The 18,631-nt window shown below is 47.8% G+C and overlaps 1 protein-coding gene across 1 annotated transcript in view; it reads right to left on the reverse strand.

Moving 5' to 3' along the window:
- Positions 1-18,631, reverse strand: part of LOC115199678 (WD repeat and FYVE domain-containing protein 3) — a 99,761-nt gene that overhangs the window by 27,369 nt on the left and 53,761 nt on the right. The window contains exons 25-37 of the mRNA XM_029761984.1: positions 18,195-18,424; positions 17,589-17,698; positions 17,285-17,467; positions 15,442-15,599; positions 14,757-14,834; positions 12,022-12,255; positions 6,895-7,069; positions 5,602-5,762; positions 4,547-4,695; positions 2,464-2,584; positions 851-1,017; positions 639-693; positions 203-322 (exon numbers count right to left, since the gene is read on the reverse strand). Coding sequence (XP_029617844.1) covers positions 203-322; positions 639-693; positions 851-1,017; positions 2,464-2,584; positions 4,547-4,695; positions 5,602-5,762; positions 6,895-7,069; positions 12,022-12,255; positions 14,757-14,834; positions 15,442-15,599; positions 17,285-17,467; positions 17,589-17,698; positions 18,195-18,424 — 1,941 coding nt within the window. The remainder of the gene's footprint in view (positions 1-202; positions 323-638; positions 694-850; positions 1,018-2,463; positions 2,585-4,546; positions 4,696-5,601; positions 5,763-6,894; positions 7,070-12,021; positions 12,256-14,756; positions 14,835-15,441; positions 15,600-17,284; positions 17,468-17,588; positions 17,699-18,194; positions 18,425-18,631) is intronic.

Here is an 18,631-nt window from a genome sequence, read left to right on the forward strand (position 1 = left end):
CAGGGTCTATATAGTGTAGTGTAACTGCTGTTACCTCAGGGTCTATATAGGGTAGTGTAACTGCTGTTACCTCAGTCTATCTCAGGGTCTATATAGGGTAGTGTAACTGCTGTTACCTCAGGGTCTATAGAGGGTAGTGTAACTGCTGTTACCTCAGGGTCTATCTCAGGGTCTATATAGGGTAGTGTAACTGTGCTGTTACCTCAGAGTCGTAGTCAGCCAGGATCCAGGGGAAGACAGGGTACTGCATCAGGTCGTTGTAGGAGCGACCAGCCAGGGTGTTGAGATGCATCAGATACTGGAAGTTACTGATCTCACCACGCTACAGAGACACAGAGGGGACACTATAGTCACTGATCTCACCACGCTACAGAGACACAGAGAGGACACTATAGTTACTGATCTCACCACGCTACAGAGACACAGAGAGGACACTATAGTTACTGATCTCACCAACAGAGAGGACACTATAGTTACTGATCTCACCACACTACAGAGACACAGAGAGGACACTATAGTTACTGATCTCACCACGCAATGGAAGGGATCACAGAGGACACACTGCTGTCAGACCTGCTGCTAACACTGTCCTCAGGTAGGAGATCGTACAGTAATAGCACTGGTAAAAACAGACTTACCTCCCATCTTTGGGTGACAGATTTTTCTCCTACCAGAGTGCTGAGTAGCCCAGACCTGATGGGAAACAATATAGAAGGATTTATAAAAGCAATAGAGGACATTCATGCAACTATAGGACGATTTAACACATAACCAAATACACAACAGATTTAACAAAAATATGAAAAGATAGATGTTTATCACATAGAATCTACAGAAAGGTAGACGGTACCCCTGCTCTACGCTGGTGTTGGGCCTTTGTCCTGAGACGGACTCTGAGCTGTCAGCCAGCGAGGGAACCACGGCTAGGAACCTTTGGTAGACCTTGTTGCGGACTCCTTTCTGGAAGGCCAGCAGGTAGTTTCTCCCATCTCCTGAGAAAACTTCCACAGCCATGGGCTGGAACACAGACAGAACATCAGAAGGGTTTTGTTCATTACTCAGGATCACATTAATTAGGCACCAAAGGAAATTAAAAAAAAGACAGAAACAGGGAGGGATACCGGAACTTGTCAAACAAGTAATGATAGATTTTCTCATTTTTCTGTCTCAAAACGATTTGCCATGTTTTGCCCTAATATACAGTTGAAGTCGGAAGTTTACATACACTTAGGTTGGAGTCATTAAAACTTGTTTTTCAACCACTCTACAAATCTCTTGTTAACAAACTATAGTTTTGGCAAGTCGGTTAGGAGATCTACTTTGTGCATGACACAAGTCATTTTTCCAACAATTGTTTACAGACAGATTATTTCACTTATAATTCACTGTATCACAATTCCAGTGGGTCAGAAGTGTACATACACTAAGTTGACTGTGCCTTTTAAACAGCTTGGAAAATTCCAGAAAATGATGTCATGGATTTAAAAGCTTCTGATAGGCTAATTGACATAATTTGAGTGAATTAGAGGTGTACCTGTGGATGTATTTCAAGGCCTACCTTCAAACTCAGTGCCTCTTTGCTTGACATCATGGGAAAATTAAAAAAAATTCAGCCAAGATCCCAGAAAAAAAAATGGTACACCTCCACAAGTCTGGTTCATCCTTGGGATCAATTTCCAAACGCCTGAAGGTACCACGTTCATCGGTACAAACAATAGTACACAAGTACAAACACCATGGGACCACGCAGCCGTCATACCGCTCAGGAAGGAGACGCCTTCTGTCTCCTAGAGACGAACGTACTTTGGTGCGAAAAGTGCAAATCAATCCCTGAACAACAGCAAAGGACCTTGTGAAGATGCTGGAGGAAACAGGTCCAAAAGTATCTATATCCACAGTAAAACGAGTCCTATATCAACAGAACCTGAAAGGCCGCTTAGCAAGGAAGAAGCCACTGCTCCAAAACAGCCATAAAAAAGCCAGACTACGGTTTGCAACTGCACATGGGGACAAAGATCGTACTTTTTGGAGAAATGTCCTCTGGTCTGATGAAACAAAAATAGAACTGCTTGGCCATAATGACCATCGTTATGTTTGAAGGAAAAAGGGGGATGCTTGCAAGCTGAAGAACACCATCCCAACCGTGAAGCACGGGGGTGGCAGCATCATGTTGTGGGGGTGCTTTGCTGCAGGAGGGACTGGTGCACTTCACAAAATAGATGGCATCATGAGAAAATAAAAATATATGGATATATTGACGCAACATCTCAAGACATCAGTCAAGAAGTTAAAGCTTGGTCGCAAATGGGTCTTCCAAATGGACAATGACCCCAAGCATACTTCCAAAGTTGTGGCAAGATGGCTTAAGGACAACACATTCAAGGTATTGGAGTGGCCATCACAAAGCCCTGACCTCAATCCCATAGAAAATTTGTGGGTAGAACTGAAAAAGTTAGTGCTCACCTGCAGCAGGTACCGTCTCTTGTGGACCTCCTTGATGTCCTCGTAGGCAAAGATACTACAGGTCCTCTTCAGCTGGCTCTGACCCTGCCTCGCCCCTCTGGGGATGATGGTCTCATGCAGACTGGAGACAGAGAGACATGTCAAAACTCAAACTTCTCCTAGAGTACTCCCTTCCAGTTAAACTTTTTTGGATATACACACAGCATAATGACAAAGCCATAATGACAAAGCAAAAACATATTTTTTGAAATTGTTGCAAATGTATTAAACATAAAAATTGAAATACCACATTTACATAAGTATTCAGACCCTTTACTCAGTACTTTGTTGAAGCACCTTTAACAGCGTTTACAGCCTCACGTTTTCTTGGGTATGACGCTACAAGCTTGGTACACCTGTATTTGGGGAGTTTCTCACATTATTTTCTGCAGATCCACTCAAGCTCCCTCAGGTTGGATGGGGAGCGTCGCTCCACAGCTATTTTCAGGTCTCCAGAGATGTTCGATGGGGTTCAAATCCGGGATCTGGCTGGGCCACTCAAGGACATTCAGACTTGTTCCGAAGCCACTCCTGCATTGTCTTGGCTGTGTGCTTAGGGTCGTGGTCCTGTTGGAAGGTGAACCTTCGCCCCAGTCTGAAGTCCTGAGCGCTCTGGAGCAGGTTTTCATCAAGGATCTTTGCTCCGTTCATCTTTCCCTCGATCCTGACTAGTCTCCCAGTCCCTGCCGCTGAAAAACATCTCCACAGCATGATGCTGCCACCACCATGCTTCACCGTAGGGATGGTGCAAGGTTTCCTCCAGACGTGACGCTTGGCATTCAGGCCAAAGAGTTCAATCTTGGTTTCATCAGACCAGAGAATCTTCTTTCTCATAGTCTGAGAGTCTTTAGGTGTCTTTTGGCAACTCCAAGCAGGCTGTCATATGCCTTTTGCTGAGGAGTGGCTTCTGTCTGGCCACTCTACCATAAATGCCTGATTGGTGGAGTGCTGCAGAGATGGGAGAACCTTCCAGAAGGACAACCATCTCCACAGAGGAGCTCTGGAGCTCTGTCAGAGAGACCATCAGGTTCTTGGTCACCCTTCACAGATTGCTCAGTTTGGCCGGGCGGCCAGCTCTAGGAAGAGTCTTGGTGGTTCCAAACTTCTTGCATTTAAGAATGATGGAGGCCACTTTGTTCTTGGGGACCTTCAATGCTGCAGAAATGTGTTGGTACCCTTCCCCAGATCTGTGCCTCGACACAGTGCTGTCTTGAAGCTTGAAGCTCTACGGTCAATTCCTTCGACCTCATGGCTTGGTTTTTGCTCTGACATGCACTGTCAACTGTGGGACCTTATATAGACAGGTGTGTGCCTTTCCAAATCATGTCCAATCAATTGAATTTACCACAGGTGGACTCCAATCAAGTTGTAGAAACATCTCAAGGATGATCAATGGAAACAGGATGCACCTGAGCTCAATGTCGAGTCTAATAGCAAAGGGTCTGAATACTGAGGTATAATAAGGTATTTCTGTTTTTCACTTTGTCATTATGGGGTATTGTGTGTAGATTGATGAGGAACAATTTTTATTTAATCCATTTTAGAATAAGGTTGTAACGTAACAAAATGTGGAAAAAGGGAAGGGGTCCGAATACACCGTATTCATGAACCAGCAAACATATATGGCAAATATAGATCAAAACTGGATAGTGTTCGGAGATTGGGTGGGACCAAAAAAATTACAAAAAAAGAAGCTAACTAATGTAAAATGTATATAGTATGTATAAGTTAGGAGTAGAAGCCTAAGTGTTGTTGTCCATTAGGGGAGGGGTGGTAGAGTTAGAAGAAAATAGTAAAGGAAAATATATTTAAAAAAATATATATTTATAAAAAACACAAAAACATATGGGGGATTGGATATGATGTAGACAATTACATTGAAAGACGCCACAATCCATTTGCAATACTAAAGCTGCTCCATCAAAAGCCCACGATTCATCTAATAAACGAAGCACTTGGTTCGTCGAATCCCGAGTGTTAGTTATGAAGGGTGAATAAGGGTTAGGTGTTCATAAAGGACCATAGAAAAAGTTAATCAACTCACTTGGCGGGCAGCGTCTCGATGTCTCTGATCTCTCTGCTGACGGTCATGGTGAAACCATCTATGACGTAGAAGTGCTCCTTCCCGAACAGGAGCAGCCCCTCGCTGGTGTCCAGACCCTGCACCCGGGCACACCGGTACATGTGCTGGATCTGGTGATACAACATACTGGTTAGATTCATGGTTACAAACATTTAGGTTAGTTAGGACCCCAGAATAAACCCAGTCTGTCCCCCCCTCCCCGTCTGTCCTCCTCTCCCCTCGTCTGTCCTCCTCTCCCCCCGTCTGTCCTCCTCTCCCCCCGTCTGTCCTCCTCTCCCCCCGTCTGTCCTCCTCTCCCCCCGTCTGTCCTCCTCTCCCCCCGTCTGTCCTCCTCTCCCCCCGTCTGTCCTCCTCTCCCCCCGTCTGTCCTCCTCTCCCCCCGTCTGTCCTCCTCTCCCCCCGTCTGTCCTCCTCTTCCCCGTCTGTCCTCCTCTTCCCCGTCTGTCCTCCTCCCCCCTCGTCTGACCTCTTCCTCGTCTGACCTCTTCCCCGTCTGACCTCCTCTCCCCGTCTGACCTCCTCTCCCCGTCTGACCTCCTCTCCCCGTCTGACCTCCTCCCCCCTCGTCTGACCTCCTCTCCCCGTCTGACCTCCTCTCCCCGTCTGACCTCCTCTCCCCGTCTGACCTCCTCTCCCCGTCTGACCTCCTCTCCCCGTCTGACCTCCTCCCCCCGTCTGACCTCTTCCCCCCGTCTGACCTCCTCCCCCCTCGTCTGACCTCCTCCCCCCTCGTCTGACCTCGTCCCCGTCTGACCTCCTCCCCCCTCGTCTGACCTCGTCCCCGTCTGACCTCCTCCCCCCTCGTCTGACCTCTTCCCCGTCTGCCCTCCACCCCCCTCGTCTGACCCCCCCCTCGTCTGACCTCCTCCCCCCCGTCTGTCCTCCTCCCCCCTCGTCTGACCTCCTCCCCCCTCGTCTGACCTCCTCCCCCCTCGTCTGACCTCCTCTCCTCGTCTGACCTCCTCTCCTCGTCTGACCTCCTCTCCTCGTCTGACCTCCTCCCCCTGTCCTCTTACCTTCTCTCCCTCCTCCAGTAGTCGTAACAGTGATGTGTTGTCTGTCCTCTGTTCCTCGTCCAGACCTCCTGACTCTAAGATCTGTTCCTGGAGCAGGTCTTGTTCCTCATCAGCTCTGTCTGTGGTGGAGCGTGACCTCTTCAGAGGGGCCTTCACCAGACCTGGAGGGGGGGGAAGAACATTTGACTCTTAATAAATGTAATCTGAAAAAATGTGTGTACAAACAAGTGTGTGAGTAACTATGACCTTGGTGATGGTGTGAATGTGGAGTACCTTTAACGCTGTCAGTAGTTAGCCTACTGATGTTCGATAGAGGCAGTAAACAGTCATACATGCAGTTTAGTTTCCTCACAGTCTCTCTGAGAGCTGTGTTTTAGTATAACTGAATGACCTCTTCTCATGTCTCTAATGTGTGTGTGTGTGTGTGTGTGTGTGTGTGTGTGTGTGTGTGTGTCTTGTAGTGCTGAGCGATTAACATCTTTCGGTTCAATTATTTGAATTCCATTTCGTTCCTTTTATCCTCTCCTTTCTTCTGTGAGCTGAATGTTCAGTTTCTCTTGAGATGCACTACGTGACCAAAAGTATGTGGACACCTGCTCGTCGAACATCTCATTCCAAAATCACGGGTATTAATATGGAGTTGGTTCCCCCTTTGCTGCTATAACAGCCGAGTGGCGCAGTGGTCTAAGACACTGCATCTCAGTGCTAGCTGTGTTACTAGAGACCCTGGGTTAGAGTCTAGGCTCTGTCTCAGTGGTCTAAGGTACTGCATCTCAGTGCTAGCTGTGTTACTAGAGATTCTGGGTTAGAGTCTAGGCTCTGTCTCAGTGGTCTAAGACACTGCATCTCAGTGCTAGCTGTGTTACTAGAGACCCTGGGTTAGAGTCTACAATTGGCCCAGCGTTGTCCGGGTTAGGGGAGGGTTTGGCCGGCAGGGATATCCTTGTCCCATCGCGCACTAGCGACTCCTGTGGCGGTCCGAGCAGAGTGCACGCTGACACCACGGTGTTTCCTCCGACACATTGGTGCGGATGGCTTCTGGGTTAAGTGGGCATTGTGTCAAGAACCAGTGCGGCTAGAGGACGCACGGCTCTCGACCTTCGCCTCTCCTGAGTCCGTACGGGAGATGCAGCGATGAGACAAGACTGTAACTACCAATTGGATACCACAAAAGTGGGGGAGAAAAATAATAAATTAAGAATAATAAAATAATCTAACTGAAACTGAAGCGACCTCAAAAAGCACTAATCACTCAGCACTACTGTCTTGCTATGTGTCTTCTGTCCGTCTTACCTTTGACTCTGGCGATGGTATCCTCTCCGTGCACCTCTCCAGGTTCCTGCCGAGTGGTCTCTCCCTCAGTGTCCTGCTCTACGGAGTGCTGGTACATCCCAGGGTTCCCTGACAGCAGTCTCATGTAGTACTCCTTACTGTCGTAGCTGATCGCTCGGCGATAACGCACCGGCTTCTGGATGGGGGGAGGAAGAGGAAGAGAGGGGAGGAAGAGAGGGGAGGAAGAGAGGGGAGGAAGAGGAAGAGAGGAGAGGAAGAGAGGAGAGGAAGAGAGGAGAGGAAGAGAGGAGAGAGGAAGAGAGGAAGAGAGGAAGAGAGTGGAGGAAGAGAGGAAGAGGAAGAGAGGAGAGGAAGAGAGGAGAGGAAGAGAGGGGAGGAAGAGAGGGGAGGAAGAGAGTGGAGGAAGAGAGGAAGAGAGGAGAGGAAGAGAGTGGAGGAAGAGAGGAAGAGGAAGAGAGGAGAGGAAGAGAGGAAGAGAGGAGAGGAAGAGAGGAGAGGAAGAGAGGGGAGGAAGAGAGTGGAGGAAGAGAGGAAGAGAGGAGAGGAAGAGAGTGGAGGAAGAGAGGAAGAGGAAGAGAGGAGAGGAAGAGAGGAGAGGAAGAGAGGGGAGGAAGAGGAAGAGAGGAGAGGAAGAGAGGAAGAGGAAGAGAGGGGAGGAAGAGAGGAAGAGAGGAGAGGAAGAGAGTGGAGGAAGAGAGGAAGAGGAAGAAAGGAGAGGAAGAGAGGAAGAGGAAGAGAGTGGAGGAAGAGAGTGGAGGAAGAGAGGAGAGGAAGAGGAAGAGAGTGGAGGAAGAGAGTGGAGGAAGAGGGGAAGAGAGTGGAGGAAGAGGGGAAGAGAGTGGAGGAAGAGGGGAAGAGAGTGGAGGAAGAGGGGAGAGGAAGAGGAAGAGAGGAGAGGTTAATTCGTGATGGGAGGCTGTTGACATGAAGAACACTGACGAATAAGCATCAAAACCCCCCCAAAAAACAGGAAGCTAATTGATGCGGCTTTCAATTAGTCCATTGAAATCCATTCAGTGTCAATCATGTTTGCAAAATGCTCAAACCACACAGAAGCTCATTGAGTCGTTTCAAGTGAAACAGTTATCGAAATTTGTATCCAAAACGGTCCCGTAAATGGACCTTCCATGACGAGGCAAGGCTCAGGCTCGTAGACACACGTTGTACCATCTACTGGACAGCCATCCACCATGCATCCACTGTTTGGGGGCTGTCTAACCAACTCCTAACTATGGCTTCACACAGTGTATAAATGGCAAGTCTGTTCAAGTCAGTTCACCCTGTTGTCAGACAGATGCTAACTGTAGGGGAGTCAGGGCTGAGGCTGAGATCATGAGGGGGACCAGAGGACGACACTGAGAGGAGCTGGGCTGGAGCAGGATAGAGTATTACAGGAGGATAGGAGCTGGGCTGGAGCAGGATAGAGTATTACAGGAGGATAGGAGCTGGGCTGGAGCAGGACAGAGTATTACAGGAGGATAGGAGCTGGGCTGGAGCAGGACAGAGTATTACAGGAGGATAGGAGCTGGGCTGGAGCAGGACAGAGTATTACAGGAGGATAGGAGCTGGGCTGGAGCAGGTCAGAGTATTACAGGAGGATAGGAGCTGGGCTGGAGCAGGACATGGTAACAGAGTATTACAGGAGGACAGGAGCTGGGCTGGAGCAGGACAGAGTATTACAGGAGGATAGGAGCTGGGCTGGAGCAGGATAGATTATTACAGGAGGATAGGAGCTGGGCTGGAGCAGGACAGAGTATTACAGGAGGACAGGAGCTGGGCTGGAGCAGGACAGAGTATTACAGGAGGATAGGAGCTGGGCTGGAGCAGAACATAGTAACAGAGTATTACAGGAGGATAGCAGCTGGGCTGGAGGAGGACATAGTATTACAGGAGGATAGGAGCTGGGCTGGAGCAGGACAGAGTATTACAGGAGGATAGGAGCTGGGCTGGAGCAGGATAGATTATTACAGGAGGATAGGAGCTGGGCTGGAGCAGGACAGAGTATTACAGGAGGACAGGAGCTGGGCTGGAGCAGGACAGAGTATTACAGGAGGATAGGAGCTGGGCTGGAGCAGAACATAGTAACAGAGTATTACAGGAGGATAGCAGCTGGGCTGGAGGAGGACATAGTATTACAGGAGGATAGCAGCTGGGCTGGAGGAGGACATAGTAACAGAGTATTACAGGAGGATAGGAGCTGGGCTGGAGCAGGACAGAGTAACAGAGTATTACAGGAGGATAGGAGCTGGGCTGGAGCAGGACAGAGTATTACAGGAGGATAGGAGCTGGGCTGGAGCAGGACAGAGTATTACAGGAGGATAGGAGCTGGGCTGGATCAGTACAGAGTATTACAGGAGGACAGGAGCTGGGCTGGAGCAGGACAGAGTATTACAGGAGGATATGAGCTGGGCTGGAGCAGGACAGAGTATTACAGGAGGATAGGAGCTTGGCTGGAGCAGGACATGGTAACAGAGTATTACAGGAGGATAGGAGCTGGGCTGGAGCAGGACAGAGTATTACAGGAGGACAGGAGCTGGGCTGGAGCAGGACAGAGTATTACAGGAGGATAGGAGCTGGGCTGGAGCAGGATAGAGTATTACAGGAGGATAGGAGCTGGGCTGGAGCAGGACAGAGTATTACAGGAGGACAGGAGCTGGGCTGGAGCAGGACAGAGTATTACAGGAGGATAGGAGCTGGGCTGGAGCAGGACAGAGTAACAGAGTATTACAGGAGGATAGGAGCTGGGCTGGAGCAGGACAGAGTAACAGAGTATTACAGGAGGATAGGAGCTGGGCTGGAGCAGGACAGAGTATTACAGGAGGACAGGAGCTGGGCTGGAGCAGGACAGAGTATTACAGGAGGATAGGAGCTGGGCTGGAGCAGGATAGAGTATTACAGGAGGATAGGAGCTGGGCTGGAGCAGGACAGAGTATTACAGGAGGACAGGAGCTGGGCTGGAGCAGGACAGAGTATTACAGGAGGATAGGAGCTGGGCTGGAGGAGGACATAGTAACAGAGTATTACAGGAGGATAGGAGCTGGGCTGGAGCAGGACAGAGTAACAGAGTATTACAGGAGGATAGGAGCTGGGCTGGAGCAGGACAGAGTATTACAGGAGGATAGGAGCTGGGCTGGAGCAGGACAGAGTATTACAGGAGGACAGGAGCTGGGCTGGAGCAGGACAGAGTATTACAGGAGGACAGGAGCTGGGCTGGAGCAGGACAGAGTATTACAGGAGGACAGGAGCTGGGCTGGAGCAGGATATAGTATAACAGGAGGATAGGAGCTGGGCTGGAGCAGAACATAGTAACAGAGTATTACAGGAGGATAGGAGCTGGGCTGGAGCAGGACATAGTATTACAGGAGGATAAGAGCTGCGCTGGAGCAGGACATAATAACAGAGTATTACAGGAGGATAGCAGCTGGGCTGGAGGAGGACATAGTATTACAGGAGGATAGCAGCTGGGCTGGAGGAGGACATAGTAACAGAGTATTACAGGAGGATAGGAGCTGGGCTGGAGCAGGACATAGTAACAGAGTATTACAGGAAGATAGGAGTTGGGCTGGAGCAGGACAGAGTATTACAGGAGGATAGGAGCTGGGCTGGAGCAGGACAGACTATTACAGGAGGATAGGAGCTGGGCTGGAGCAGTACAGAGTATTACAGGAGGACAGGAGCTGGGCTGGAGCAGGACAGAGTATTACAGGAGGATAGGAGCTGGGCTGGAGCAGGACATAGTATTACAGGAGGATAGGAGCTGGGCTGGAGCAGGACAGAGTATTACAGAGTATTACAGGAGGATAGGAGCTGGGCTGGAGCAGGACATAGTAACAGAGTATTACAGGAGGACAGGAGCTGGGCTGGAGCAGGACAGAGTATTACAGGAAGACGGGTCAGTCTGGGACTTCAGATATAGTTGCAATCAGGCACTAAAAATGACATTTTCTGTGTGTAATGATTCTGCCAATACCGTGGCACGACCTTTACCTTTTAGTCCCCCCCAACGGTACTAACTGTTGGTTTATATGCATTCATACACTGAGTGTACAAACCATTAGGAACACCTTCATAATATTGAGTTGCACCCTTCCCACCCTTTTCTCTCAGAACAGCCTCTATTCACCTGGTTAGTCTATGTCATGGAAAGAGCATATTTTGTACACTTTGTGTATATCTCCCATTCTGACAAGAGTCCTTGTTTTTTTCCCTTGGGGTCGATTGAGAACTTGGCTGAGTCATGTGGCTGATGAGGCTAATTCATGTAGCATGATTTCGCTCACAAAGACTCCATTCATGGGCTGTGATGAACGGACGGACAAACCCCCATCTCCTGCTCTGTACAGGTCACATACTGGAACAGTAGGGAGAATAAGGTAAGCTTTTTTTCTATACAACGACATTACACTTTTGACGGTTTAACCTAGTGTTTGAACTTGGTTACTACAACACGTCATTGTCCTTCATAATGCTGTAGTACTTTAGTATCTGTAAAGAGCCCTTTGTGCTGGGCTCGGGGACGTATGGGTAATATACGTAGAACATGTCGTTATTATAGTATTATTACAGTATTACTACATTACCTGTACTTGGCCTTTAGTGCTGGGTTCAGGCTCGGGGACGTATGGGTAATATACGTAGAACATGTCGTTGTTATTATAGTATTATTACAGTACTACTACATTATTATAGTAGTATTATAGTATTATTACAGTACTACTACATTATTATAGTAGTATTATAGTATTATTACAGTACTACTACATTATTATAGTACCGGTACTTGGCCTTTAGTGCTGGGTTCAGGCTCGGGGAAGTATGGGTAAAATACGTAGAACATGTCGTTGTTATTATAGTAGTATTATAGTTTTATTACAGTACTACTACATTATTATAGTAGTATTATAGTATTATTACAGTATTACTACATTACCTGTACTTGGCCGTTAGTGGTGGGTTCAGGCTCGGGGAAGTATGGGTAATATACGTAGAACATGTCGTTGTTATTATAGTAGTATTATAGTATTATTACAGTACTACTACATTATTATAGTAGTATTATAGTATTATTACAGTACTACTACATTATTATAGTAGTATTATAGTATTATTACAGTATTACTACATTACCTGTACTTGGCCGTTAGTGCTGGGTTCAGGCTCGGGGACGTATGGATAATGTATGTAGAACATGTCGTTGCGGACCATCTTCTTCCTCATGCGACAGGGCCCCTCAGTCATCTCCAGCAGGAACTTGTCCAGGTGGGATCCGATGGGGGGCCCCCAGAGGCCCCGCTCTCTCAGCAGCTCATACTCTATAGACGACCACTCCTCGGTCACGTACTTTAGAACATTCTGCTGCCTCTGACAGGGTGGGGGGGGGAGAATGAGAGAGAGAAAGAGAGAGAGAGAGACAGAGAGAGAGACAGAGAGAGACAGAGAGAGACAGAGACAGCGAGAGAGAGAGACAGCGAGAGAGAGAGACAGAGAGAGAGAGAGAGACAGAGAGAGAGAGAGAGAGACAGCGACAGAGAGAGACAGAGAGAGACAGAGAGAGACAGCGAGAGAGAGAGACAGAGAGAGACAGAGAGAGAGAGAGAGACAGAGAGAGACAGAGAGAGACAGAGAGAGACAGAGAGAGACAGAGAGAGACAGAGACAGCGGGAAGGGAGGAAGAGAAGGAGAGACAGAGAGCGAGAGAGAGACAGAGAGAGAGTGTACAGTGTGTTTAGGCAGATTGTTACATGTGTCTGTCAGGTTCAGAATATAGAGATCAGATAGGAATTATTGTCAGGGACAATGCAGTGAGTACTGTAGTGCTAGAATGCAGTGAGTACTGTAGTGTTAGAATGTAGTGAGTACTGTAGTGTTAGAATGCAGTGAGTACTGTAGTGTTAGAATGCAGTGAGTACTGTAGTGCTAGAATGCAGTGAGTACTGTAGTGCTAGAATGCAGTGAGTACTGTAGTGTTAGACAACACAGTGAGTACTGTAGTGTTAGACAACACAGTGAGTACTGTAGTGTTAGACAACACAGTGAGTACTGTAGTGTTAGAATGCAGTGAGTACTGTAGTGTTAGAATGCAGTGAGTACTGTAGTGCTAGAATGCAGTGAGTACTGTAGTGTTAGACAACACAGTGAGTACTGTAGTGTTAGACAACACAGTGAGTACTGTAGTGTTAGAATGCAGTGAGTACTGTAGTGTTAGAATGCAGTGAGTACTGTAGTGCTAGAATGCAGTGAGTACTGTAGTGTTAGACAACACAGTGAGTACTGTAGTGTTAGAATGCAGTGAGTACTGTAGTGTTAGAATGCAGTGAGTACTGTAGTGTTAGAATGCAGTGAGTACTGTAGTGTTAGAATGCAGTGAGTACTGGAGTGCTAGAATGCAGTGAGTACTGGAGTGCTAGAATGCAGTGAGTACTGTACAGTCATGGCCAAAAGTTTTGAGAATGACACAAATATTAATTTCTACAAAGTCTGCTGCCTCAGTGTCTTTAGATATTTTTGTCAGATGTTACTATGGAATACTGAAGTATAATTACAAGAATTTCATATGTGTCATAGGCTTATATTTACAATTACATGAAGTTGATGCAAAGAGTCAATATTTGTAATGTTGACCCTTCTTTTTCAAGACCTCTGCAATCCGCCCTGGCATGCTGTCAATTAACTTCTGGGCCACATCCTGACTGATGGCAGCCCATTCCTTCATAATCAATGCTTGGAGTTTGTCAGAATTTGAGGGGTTTTGTTTGTCCACCCGCCTCTTGAGGATTGACCACCAATTCTCAATGGGATTAAGGTCTGGGGAGTTTCCTGGCCATGGACCCAAAATATCGACGTTTTGTTCCCCGAGCCACTTAGTTATCACTTTTGCCTCATGGCAAGTTGCTCCATCATGCTGGAAAAGGCATTGTTCGTCACCAACCTGTTCCTGGATGGTTGGGAGAAGTTGCTCTCGGAGGATGTGTTGGTACCATTCTTTATTCATGGCTGTGTTCTTAGGCAAAATTGTGAGTGAGCCCACACCCTTGGCTGAGAAGCTACTCCACACATGAATGGTCTCAGGATGCTTTACTGTTGGCATGACACAGGACTGATGGTAGCGCTCACCTTGTCTTCTCCGGACAAGCTTTTTTCCGGATGCCCCAAACAATCGGAAAGGGGATTCATCAGAGAAAATGACTTTACCCCAGTCCTCAGCAGTCCAATCCCTGTACCTTTTGCAGAATATCAGAGAAGTGGCTTCTTTGCTGCCTTTCTTGACACCAGCCCATCCTCCAAAAGTCTTCGCCTCACTGTGCGTGCAGATACACTCACACCTGACTGCTGCCATTCCTGAGAAAGCTCTGTACTGGTGGTGCCCCGATCCCGCAGCTGAATCAACTTTAGGAGACGGTCCTGGCGCTTGCTGGACTTTCTTGGGCACCCTGAAGCCTTCTTCACAACAATTGTACCGCTCTCCTTGAAGTTCTTGATGATCCCATAAATGGTTGATTTAGGTGCAATCTTACTGGCAGCAATATCCTTGCCCGTGAAACCCTTTTTGTGTAAAGCAATGATGACAGCGCGTGTTTCCTTGCAGGTAACCATAGTTGAGAGAGGAAGAACAATGATTCCAAGCACCACCCTCCTTTTGAAGCTTCCAGTCTGTTATTCGAACTCAATCAGCATGACAGAGTGATCTCCAGCCTTGTCCTCGTCAACACTCCTGTGTTAGTGTTAACGAGAGAATCACTGACATGATGTCAGCTGGTCCTTTTGTGGCAGGGCTGAAATGCAGTGAGTACTGTAGTGTAGTAGACAATGCAGTGAGTACTGTAGTGTAGTAGACAACGCTGTGAGTACCGTAGTGTTCTTACCTCCTGGTACTCTTTATACTGCATGGCCACCAGGTCCCTGACCACCGCTATGTGGGTGAACATCCACTGGAACGTCTCCTATTGGTGGAAGGAATTTACCTGGTTAGTGTGGGTGTGTTTGTGTCTGTGTTTATTTATTTAACCCTTATTTTACCAGGGAAGTTGACTGAGAACACATTCTCATTTACAGCAACAACCTGGGGAATAGTTACAGGGGAGAGGAGGGGGGATGAATGAGCCAATTGTAAGCTGGGGATGATTAGGTGTCCATGATGGTATGAGGGCCAGATTGGGAATTTAGCCAGGACACCGGGGTTAACAACCCTACTCTTATGATAAGTACCATGGGATCTTTAGTGACCACAGAGAGTCAGGACACCTTTTTAATGTCCCATCTGAAAGACGACACCCTACACAGGGCAATGTCCCCTATCACTGCCCTGGGGCATTGGGATATTGTTTTAGACCAGAGGAAAGAGCGCCTCCTACTGGCCCTCCAACACCACTTCCAGCAGCACCTGGTCTCCCATCCAGGGACCGGCCAGGACCAACCCTGCTTAGCTTCAGAACCAAGCCAGCAGTGGGATGCAGGGTGGTATGCGTCTGGCTGCTGTAAGTGTGCATGCATGAGTATAAATGCGTGTTGTGTGTGTATACGTGTGTGCATGTCGGTCCGTGTGTGTACCTGTGCAGAAAGGTTGTTCTTGTTCAGGGAGTTTTCCTTCTTGTTGCGTCGAGCGCCGGTCAGCTTGGACAGACCAAACCCACTACTGACCCGGGACAGCTTGGACTGGCTGGCCGGAGCCACTGACTCACCTCTGCTAATACACTTCTTCTCATGGACTAGAATAGAGAGAGAGAGAGAGAGAGAGAGAGAGAGAGAGAGAGAGAGGGAGAGAGAGAGAGAGAGAGAGAGAGGGGGAGAGAGAGAGAGAGAGAGAGAGAGAGAGAGAGAGAGAGAGAGAGAGGAGGAAAGCGAGAGAAACAGAGACAAACAGAGAAAGGGACAGAGGTTGTCCAACAGTCTCCCAGAATGCTGGCGGCTCCGGTCCTAACTTGGCTCTGCTCTCCAAACAACACATGGTAAAGCTGATTATAATATCCCCCTGACCACTAAACAGTCTGTACGGTGTTAACGTGACCTTTCTGAAGTAATGCCAAACAGTAGACTACAGTCAGTGTGTACAGTGCATTCGGAAAGTATTCAGACCCTTTCCGTTTTTCCACATTTTGTTACGTTACAGCCTTATTCTAAAAATTGATTAAATAAAAATTGTTCCTCATCAATCTACACACAATACCCCATAATGATCAAGTGAGAACAGAAATGTTTGCAAATTTATTACAAATAAAAAACAGAAATACCTTATTTACATAAGTATTCAGACCCTTTGCTATGAGACTCGAAATTGAGCTCAGGTGCTTCCTGTTTCCATTGATCATCCTTGAGATGTTTCTACAACTTGATTGGAGTCCACCTGTGGTAAATTCAATTGATTGGACATGATTTGGAAAGGCACACACCTGTCTATATAAGGTCCCACAGTTGACAGCGCATGTCAGAGCAAAAACCAAGCCATAAGGTCGAAGGAATTCTCCGTAGAGCTTCAAGCTTCAAGACAGCACTGTGTCGAGGCACAGATCTGGGGAAGGGTACCAAAACATTTCTGCATCATTGAAGGTCCCCAAGATCACAGTGGCCTCCATCATTCTTAAATGGAAGAAGTTTGGAATCACCAACACTCTTCCTAAAGCTGTCTGCCCAGCCAAACTGAGTAATCAGGGGAGATGGGCCTTGGTCAGGGAAGTGACCAAGAACCCGATGGTCACTCTGACAGAGCTCCAGAGTTCCTCTGTGGAGATGGGAGAACCTTCCAGAAGGACAACCATCTTTGCAGCACTCCACCAATCAGGCCTTTATGGTAAAGTGGCCAGACGGAAGCCCCTCCTCAGTAAAAGGCACATGACAGCCATGCTTGGAGTTTGCCAAAAGGCACCTAAAGACTCTTAGACCATGAAAAGCAAGATTGTCTGGTGTGATTAAACTCTTTGGCCTGAATGCCAAGCGTCACGTCTGGAGGAAACCTGGCACCATCCCTACGGTGAAGTATGGTGGTGGCAGCATCATGCTGTGGGGATGTTTTTCAGACTTGAGGCTGTAATCGCTGCCAAAGGTGCTTCAACAACGTACTGATTAAAGGGTCGGAAACACTTACGTAAATATAACATTTCCAAAAACCTGTTTTCGCTTTGTCATTATGGGGTATTGTGATGTCATTATGGGGTATTGTGATGTCATTATGGGGTATTGTGATGTCATTATGGGGTATTGTGATGTCATTATGGGGTATTGTGTGTAGATTGATGAGGGTAAAAAAACGATTTCATCCATTTTAGAATAAGGCTGTAACGTAACAAAATGTGGAAAAAGTCATTGGGTCTGAATACCTCCTGAGTACACTGTATGCGTTTGTGTTTTCATCTCTGTGTGTGTGTCTGTCTGTCTAGATGTGTGTGTTTTCTCTCACCCAGGTGGTTCTGCCAGCTCTTCAGGGCAGGTTCCTCCAGGGCAGGCCGAGCAGTGCTGATATCTACATGTCCTCTGTCGTTGGTGGGGAGGGACACCTTAAAGATGTCCTCCAACATGGGTCTTTTACTGTGCATCAGCTCTGTCCACACACGGTTTACTGCCTTCAGCAGCAGCTGGCGACCTGGGGGACAGACAGGATAGGAGTTAGGAACACACACACACATAGAAACACACTTTGATACCCGAAAGAAAGACAGAGAGAAAGACGGACAGACACACAGACAAGTCAGACGTTATGTTACCTTCGCTAACTTCCTGGCTGTGTCTGTTATCAGGTCCATTCTCAGCGGGCATCATGACGTGCCAGGTGGTCATACGAGCCTCTGCCTCCAAACCAAAACCCTCCACACTGCTGCACACAGACAGACACAGAGACAGAGAGACAGAGACAGAGAGAGAGACAGAGAGAGAGAGAGAGAGAGACAGAGAGAGAAAAGTAGGGAGTGGAGAGGGAGAGATGGTGAGAGAGAAAGAGGGAGAGAGAGACAGAGCAAGAGAGTAGAGATAGAGAAAGAGAGAGACAGAGAGAGAGAGACAGAAGAGGAGAGAGAGGAAGAGAGAGACAGAGAAAGAAGAGGAGAGAGATAGACAGAGAGAGAGACAGAAGAAGAGAGAGACAGAGAAAGAAGAGGAGAGAGAGAGTCAGCATACACCACTCACCCATAGATAGGACTAAGCTTACTCAGTGCAGTTTTTGCAGCCTGTTGTCATTTGATTAGCCAGCTCAACACTTCACAGGCCTCAAACTCACTGATCAGGACATACAGCTGCCATAAATGTCTCGAGCAATGCAACGAATTCAAGCTAGCTAAAACAGACAGACAAACCCACCTCAGTCCCAGACCTACCTCCCAACGTGTAGGTTGATGAAGCAGTGAGCCAGACAGGCTACAAACTCCTGGTCGTGGTTGCCTGGTCCCAGCACCAGGTTACGATTGACGGTCAACACCCGTAGAGAGTCCAGCAGAGCTACCTGCTGAGGTACGGTCTTGTGAGGTCGAGACAGCTGGTACAGGACCGTACGGTTCAGACAGTGGTAGAGAGAGTCCAGAGACAAACTCTGCGACCGCCTCTTGGACTGGAAGCGGGAGAAAAGAGAGGTGGAACATTTTAAGAAAGACTGGTCTTATGATCTATGGCCTGCGATGCCCGAGAGGGGAGAGTTGGTTGCAGAAAGGGTCTTTCTTCTCCAGAGAGTTGATCGGGGTTAAGACATCCTACCGTAGGCTTGGCGGAGTGTGGAAATAATAGTCCTGTTTTATAACAGGCAATGGATTCTGAGGAC

The sequence above is a fragment of the Salmo trutta genome, chromosome 9 (genome assembly GCF_901001165.1).
Source record: "Salmo trutta chromosome 9, fSalTru1.1, whole genome shotgun sequence".
Classification (NCBI taxonomy): Eukaryota; Metazoa; Chordata; class Actinopteri; order Salmoniformes; family Salmonidae; genus Salmo; species Salmo trutta.